This window comes from Ixodes scapularis, unplaced genomic scaffold, assembly GCF_016920785.2.
Source record: "Ixodes scapularis isolate PalLabHiFi unplaced genomic scaffold, ASM1692078v2 PGA_scaffold11__112_contigs__length_91849675, whole genome shotgun sequence".
Taxonomy (NCBI): Eukaryota; Metazoa; Arthropoda; class Arachnida; order Ixodida; family Ixodidae; genus Ixodes; species Ixodes scapularis.
This window is the reverse complement of record NW_024609837.1, coordinates 67,339,043-67,347,069: the sequence shown is the minus strand read 5'-3', so window position 1 is coordinate 67,347,069 and position 8,027 is coordinate 67,339,043. Positions and strand designations below refer to the sequence as shown.

Below are 8,027 nucleotides of genomic sequence, written 5' to 3'. Positions count from 1 at the left end.
GGGGAGGGGGGGGGGGATAGACCCATCATTCGACCGCGGAAGCCGGGCATCACTCCCTGCTCTCTCTCCACCCCCCCCCCCTCTCCTCCTACTTCCCTCACCCATTAAATGCTTATTGGCTGGGGAAAGTGCTACAGGCGCCGACACAGATTGACCGCAATTATGTTGTGATAAATTGTATCAAACCTTTGCCTTTTTTGAGAGAGGAACAATGAATATTTGCGTTTTATTAAAAACATTACGGGATTAATGGAAACAATGTACAGTTCTGTTATGGTACTGCTGTCGTACTTCAGTCGTACATCACGCATGCACTAAACATCCGACGCTGATGCTTTCTGATGAACGCCAGACAAATCGCTTTGGTGTCTATCAGAATGTCTTGATGGACATGCATTAGAGCAAGTCCAGTGAAACGTTCTTCTGTCATTGTGCTTCGCGTGTAGGACTTGACTCTTCGTAGAGCAGAAAAACTCCGCTCTGCCTCGGCGCTTGAAATGGGAAGCGTGCATCCAATTATTAATAGCTGACGAATGTTCGGGAACACGTCGCCGTCGGTGCTGCACAAGGTATCACGAAGATCCTCAGGAACGCTGTGCAGAGTCTGAGTCCTCCAGAATCTACACCACTCCTGGAGCTCGTGCCGCAGCGATGACGGAGACGGGAGATCCTCTTCCCAGAACAGAAGCTCTTCGTGAAGAGACCGCTCTAGAGTGTCCGGGCCATCACTCAATATGTACGATGGTAGTAAGCAAAATATTGCCTTGCTTACCCTTTCCTCCTGAGCAAATCGCGTATCCATCTCTTGGAGCATGTGGTCAATAAAAGGAACTGCCGTGTTGGTTCTGTAATGCTATTCTGGAGATGAGGACGGATTGTTCGAATGGTGAGCTTGAGGAGCAACTACTCTTGGAGTTTGAATTTTGGTCCCAACAAGATCTGCCAGCTTGACGGAGTCGTTGAACCACGATTTAAACTCTTGCTCGACTTTACACCGCAACGCCCGAAGTCTAGAGATGGTAGAATCAATCATACCATACGCGTCGATGACGTCCCGATCCCGTTTCTGAAGCTTCGTGGCAAGGGGCTTCACGACCTCCAAGGCATTTTTTACAATCATAGAAGATACGATCGTATCCGATGTTTTCAGATTGACGAGTAGGCCGGCCGCCCTCATCTTGGTGTCGCGGTCCCAGGACCACTGCTCGGCGGGCGGAAGGTCACGTGAGTCATCGGTGCTAGCTTCGATGTCAGTTCGCGCGTAAACATGGCGGTGTTGGTCGGGCACAGTCATAGCTTTTAAGCAGAGGTACACGTAGTGGTACAGGTTATAAAACGTATCCAGTGCTGTGTGTCGTTCTGCCCATCTTGTGCGACACAAACCGCAAAGCCTCCTCTTCGCTTGTTCTGAACCGTATGCCTCTAGCACTCGTTCCAAGAAACGTTGCCTCTTCGGAGACATGTCAAAGAAGAAAAATATCTCATTGATGACGTCAACGGTGAGGCGCACTTGCGGAATCTTGCAAGCTGTTGCGATGCTTAGGTTTAACCTGTGATTGCTGCAGTGAGTGTAGAGAGCTTTTGGGGACGCCTCTTTGATTCTAGCTTGGACACCAACCCGGGACGATGACATCGCTGCCGCTCCATCATACGACTGTCCCCTTGCTTTTGTAATGTCCACGTTGCAAGCAGCCAAGCTTCGGATGATTGCGGAAGCCAGTGATGCCCCCGTGGTTCTCTCCATGTGCACGAAGTCAATCACGCTTTCCTTTATATGAACTCGCTGGTTCTCAAAGACGAGATAACGTAAACAGACACACAAAATTTCTTGGTTCGAGTGCCGGTCGGTAACCTCGTCAGCGATTATTGAAAACACTCGCGACTCGCCAGCTATCTTTTCAGCAATCGATGCTTGGATGTGAGTTTTTATGACATCAATCAGGTCATTCTGGGTTGTTTTTGATGTGCCCTTCGCATTTCGTGCTGCTGTATCGAGGTGCGTCCTCAAGCGCGAGTCATGCTCGGCTATTAAGTTGACAATGGCAATAAAATTGCCTCGGTTGGTTGACGCATTCGTCTCGTCGTCGCGATGGCCACGAAGAAGGATATTTTGTCGTCCGCAAAGTAGAACAGCCTTCACAAGCACCTCAAGGATGCACAAGTTCTTTTCATACAGCTCCTTGTTTTTGTTAGAGATCATGACAGGAATAGTGGCATCTGGCCTGTCCAAACTTGACCTTAGCGTCATAGCCTGAGCCATCGCATCGCTGTGGTAGCGAAGGCGTTGATGGCAGTCAAGAAAGCCATCTTTGCCACCGGCCTTGGACAAGTTATTTAGTGGCTTGCTGACTAAAAGACCCGCTTTGGCGACACGTGGATCTCGGGGAGAGAAGAGTACACAATATTTGCATAGCCCGCCACGCACGTGGGGGCTGTACACTAGCCATCGGTATTTTTCCAGCCACGAGTGCTGAAATGTCAAAGTTTTTTCTCTTTTCGCTGTTCCTTTTGTAACAGTTTGCTTTACAAATGCGCTGTAGTTCAAAGGAGGCACGAAGTGGTTTGAGATGTAGTGGAGCTTTTCAGTGCCTTCCAGCGTTACCAAGGGCACGCTCCCATCTGCAATAAAACCACAGTCTACGGATGTTTCCTTACTTGATGGAACTACCTCCGTGCGTTCTCGTTTCGGTGGTTCCGGCCAAAGCTGTTCTTCGGACTGGTCCGGTGTGTCGGGCCCTGTCTCCGAAGTCGCCAGACGGCTGGTTGAGGCACTCGATAGTTGGGAATCCTCACAATTGCCGACACTTAGCGCAAAATAAGACGTCACTTTACGCTGCATCACTGGAGCTGGATACACTCAAACAAGACTATCCGAAAATACGCATTATTGGAAGAGATACACCGTGGACGCGAGGACCCATTGCTTTTTGTACGGCAGCTGTGTCTGAAGGCTGGAGTCTGGACGTGTGCAGAGACGGAGACTTTTTACAGCTTTTTAGAATGGACCTTTTCGAGTAACTAACGCCGTCTGGGGAGCTGTCTACGAACTGTTGGGCCTCAGATCTCCCTTGCGGAGACGAGTCAAAGCGCCAACCCCCGGTCACAGTCCGAGTTTCGCGGCGCTGACAATAGCGTCGCCACTGTCAGTGGCGCTGTGTATAGCGTCGCCACCGACAGCCGCGTTTGGGTGGTGGGGGGCTCTCATTAATATAAAAATACAAATATAAAGCTTTGTTTGCTAACAGTAATTTCAACAAAACGTCTTCACCGCGCCATGAAAATCAATTGTAATCTATTTGATATAATTATTTCTGTTTGTTCCGTTTTCGTTCTGAAACCAAAACTCTAAACTGACCCGCTCGCCTCGCCGGCGCCCTGGGCCTTGGAAGGCGCCGCTGCTCCCCTCGCCCAAATTTGAAACTTCGTAACGGCGGACGGCCTTGTCGCGTGGTTTTGTTTACCCAAGGGTCGTGCAAGCGTGCTGGCACGACCCTTGGGTAAGAAACCATAGTTGCGGTCGCGTAAGCTGAGAAACGGACCGTCGTCTTTTTCACTGGTGTCCGGAGAGCTTAGCTGGCTGGCTAAAAAAAAAGGGGGGGGGGGGGGAAGGTCCGGACCCCAGGACCCCCCCCCCCCCCCCCCCTGGATCCGCCCCTGGGTGGGCACTGCGCTTGTGTAGGAAACGTATTTGTGTGAGGTGAATCGTTTACTGGTGCCCCATGCCGACAGCAGCGCAACCACAGCGGCGTCGAGTGGGAGCCACGTGTTGGTGTATTCGCGGCGAGAAGTTTCGGTGTCACCATCTAGCGGAATCCCTGCACAACCCAAAGTGAGGACTCTTCCGAAGCTCCCGACGCCGCTGCCGCTTCTCAGATCCGAATACGCTTTCTTTCAACCTCGCTGTCTAGCTAGTAACTTCATTTTGTCATTTTTGTTTTTATAACGTGCTTTTGCATTCATGGCGGAAGATTACACACTTTTCGTCTGGCAGGCGTTCATTTCAGGCTTGAGTGATGCTAACTTAAAACTTTTTTTTTTTTTGTGCAAAGCACGATGAAGAAGCTAATTTTTATTTTACTAATGTTTTGAATTTAAGTTTCTTTTAAACGTTATTTCACAGTTTTGGGAGAGTTCCTCGTCCCACTTCTTTGAAAACAATCAACGGCATCACTCTTGTCCTGTTTTCCTCCCTTGTGACAAAAGGACTAGTTCCCTGTCCCGATTTTGCATCTTTAAAAAATCAGTTGCCGTCAGGCACCGATACACATCTTGGACTTTACCAAGCTTAACAAAAAAACGAAACAGCACCACGTTTATTATATTGGTGATAACATAAAATACGTGAATGCTCCCATCACATATAGTGTGAATGACAATGAACCTTTACAGAGTTAATGCGAAAAAAAATTTGCATTCTGAAGAGACGCGCAATTTAAAATGCCAACGTGAATTGAAAAACACACAAGGACACACACACACACACGAAAAACAAAAGAACATACAGTTCGCCATTTCGGCTTCTTTTAATCTTGATCCTGTTGCACAGTAAAGGATACTTACAGCCAGACAAAAACATATTTTAACACCCATCACATTTATTGACATCAACTCATAAACGCGCAAATCATTCCGTTAAAAAAACCGCATCTCCACGTGGTGAATGGTGTTGATTGGGGCGAAGCTCTGGTGGTGCTTGTCTGCGTAGACGCTGAGCCGCAGCATGCCGAGCCTTTCGTTCGTTTTCATCCATGTCGCGCTGCGGTCAAATGCTCAAATGCGTATATAACCACGTTCCATACCACACATTCTCTTTCTGACATGGATGAAAATGAATGAAAGGCTCGGCATGCTGCGGCTCAGCGTCTACGCAGACGAGCACCACCAAGAGCTTCGCCCCAATCAATATCATTCACCACGTGAAAATGCGATCTTTTTTTTGTTTTTTTTTTTTTTTTTTTTTTGCTTTTTTTGCTTTACACGAGCACGGGAGCACATGCTCACGTGCTCGTGAGCACGTGCGTCGGACGGACATAAGGACATGGCTATCCCTAAGGAGCTTTGCCCCTAAAAAAAAGCTACTGTAACAACACAACGGCCGGGGACTTTTCAGGCCATTTTTCCATCTATGAAAACCCATTTTCGCCTCAACCAAAAAGCACGTTTTACGCATTGTTCATACGTGACACGAAGTAGTTCTTACGAGATTTGGTTGTCGGAGGGAAAACCGATGCTTTTTGCGTGTACGTCTTGATAAGATAACATTTATCTCATCCAAAATTCGCGTACACATATCTTAATTATCAACATGAAGGGGGAAATTAGCAATGCCCAGCGAGGAGCAGGACTTTTTTTACTACGGTTCTTGAAGTGAAAACCAGCATAGTAGTGTTGAAAGTGTTCAGAAGATTGGGTGGGGGGGGGGGGGGGGGTGGTTAGGGAATAACATTGTTTACTGGAAATGCCTGATTTTCATGTACCCCTCTCTGTTCTTACATCCCTGCCCCATCATATAAGCACAAGACAATACAGGTCGCAAGTCATAACCTGCCCTCGTTTGTTTTTTTTTTTTTTTTTTTTTTTTTTTTGTCAATAAAAATATTTAATTCGAAAAACATTATCGCAAGGATTTTCTTCTTTATAGGAAAGGGCTGATGTATTTGGGGATATGCCTGAATTTTGGGGTGGGTGAAGGATTAATAAAAGGGTCGAGCCCCCCTCCCCTCCCCCTGTAACACACACACAAACACACATTGACCGCCTGTGTTCGATCCCCGAGGCGCGAGTACCGTTTAAACTTAATGCGCCCCGCAATGCTAATATTTTTTTTTAAATAAGACAGATACACATGATTGAAACTATTGTAATTCCAAAACCAGAACCACTAATGTTTCATAGGCTCGTCAAAGCTGCCAACACGCCAGTGTCCCAACACAAAGTTGGCAGCTTCTAAATTACTGCGTTCAAAGTTTCCCGCGATAAAAGCACGCCACACGCGGAGTGCAGGTAAAGAAAATCCAACACAGTTCATAGGCTTCGTACCTCCGGTACAGCGTCCGCGCCTCCACACGATATCCGCGCTCACGCACTAGGAGGGCCACTTGAATGTAAAACATAGAACACAGAAAACAAGCATCGGAAACACCAGCTCGGAGCACGTGGAGCGAAAGCTCGCGCTGCAGAACCCAGGGATCCTGGGTTCGAGCCCCACCCCTGCCCGTTTCGATCTGGATGAGCATCGTACCGGCGTGCGGTCGTGTATCACTACTGCGTGATGCACGTTAAAGACCCCAGGCTAGCGGCTGTACCGCACTGGCTAAATTTCTCATCTACAGCTGGGAGACTCGTCGCCCCTGTGAGGCAGACCAAGTTCTAGGCTGTATAAACACACACACAACCCAATTTTTTTTTTTTTTCAAGCATCGGAACAAAGACCAAGTAAAAGGCGGACTTACACGTAAAAACACAGTATAAAATAAACAAGCGTCGGAGCAAAGCGCAATAGGAGAAGAGAGAAGTTAATCTCCCTTCGTTTTAATGCCGGAGCAAACCGAGATTTCGCACTTCAAAGGAGTACGCGCGAATGAACGTGGAAGGCAGCAGGGTTGGCCACCTGCTAAACAACGCTCCTCGAACTGTAAGAAAACAATAACTGGTCACCTTTCTGCGGCGTGCGAGTCAGTGAATAATGAGCCGCCCCCGCTCCCAGATCTCAGTCTGTGCGCAAACGTGCCTTCTCCATGCCATCGTAAAAAAAAAAAAAGAGAAAAAAAGACGACGATAAGGAGCCGTGCATGGCTGTTTCTTTCTTTGCCGCTCCCTTCGTTTCTTTGCTTTGTGCTTGGTTTTCTTGTTTCGATCTCGTGTAACACCAGTGAAGCCCGTCGCCCGCGCGTCCGTGAGAGGCGCCACCGCCCCCCTGCCCCCTCTGGTCTTCGCTCTGACACTTGTTTTTTGTATTGCATTTTTCACGCGGGCTAGCAGGTTCCCGCTCATTTTATTTCTGAGCAACTGACTCGCTGACTAGCTCGGTTTAGATAAACGTAACCCCTCCCCCCCCTCCACAATAAAAAAAAAAAAGAACCGGGCCCATTCCATTCCCATTCCATTCCGGGCAATAGGCATCTAATTCCATTCCCATTCCACTCCCCTCAACGTTGCCGCCGTTCCATTCCCATTCCATGCCGGGGTCGCGAATATGTGGAATGATTCCGGAATCATTCCAACTCTGGAGTGGCAACTCCGCAACACTAGTATGCATGGGTACATCAAGATGGCGCTGCAACTGCTTACGTATGCGTTTGCGTTCCGCTGAATTAAAAGCGCAGGTTTAACGCGCTCCGCAGCGTTGCTGAGCGCGTCTTGACGGCGAGCTTCCACAGTTCTTTTGCAACGTGCATTCCGCACCATCAAGAGTGGCGGTCTTAGCAGCCTATTGATATGAGCTCGTTCTGAGCATGCGCTATAAACAGCACTTACAAATATGGTGTCCAGTGTATACTCCCTATACTTCCTTTCAGCGTAAGTCCAGACGCAGCCAATGCTAAAAGTGCGAGCTGCACGCTTTCAGCGTCTCTGCCAAGCACGTGCCTACGTGCGGTGCACGCGCTGTTCAGGTCCACATGCTCGCGCTCGTGGCATCGTCTGCGGCTGGACGTAAGCTGAAACGAAGTCTAAAGCCTGGTTCAGACAGTTGCGTTTGCCCGCGTTTGACTGCGTTGCGGCTGCGAGAAACCAGGACATCTCTGCTGCTTCTATCGAGTGCCAAGATGGTTCCTTGAATTGGATTCCACGCTTCACACGAAGCACGGTTGTGCCTGTGACTCGCTCTCGGTTCTTGACGCAACGCCGTCATACGCACTCAAACGCAAGTGTCTGAACCGGCCTTTAAGGCTGCGGTCCCACAGCCATCTTGAACAAGGCGTTAGTTCAACCAATAGATGGCGACACGCACCCGTGGGGTGTAAAGCCCCTCGATATGTTTTCGTTTGTCTTTGCAAGTAGCGCCAAATGCGCGAGCGCACGTGGCC

General features: G+C 48.8%; 1 protein-coding gene across 1 annotated transcript; it reads right to left on the bottom strand.

Moving 5' to 3' along the window:
* Positions 1–853: 853 nt before the first annotated feature.
* Positions 854–2,260, bottom strand: LOC120836836 (52 kDa repressor of the inhibitor of the protein kinase-like). The gene has a single exon (XM_040205917.1). The coding sequence runs from the start codon at positions 2,258–2,260 to the stop codon at positions 854–856; it is 1,407 nt and encodes a 468-aa protein (XP_040061851.1).
* Positions 2,261–8,027: the final 5,767 nt, after the last annotated feature.

What these genes read in the sequence shown, in the direction of transcription:
- LOC120836836 (XM_040205917.1), bottom strand. Translation starts at nt 2,260, where the DNA reads ATGGCTCAGGCTATGACGCTAAGGTCAAGTTTGGACAGGCCAGATGCC.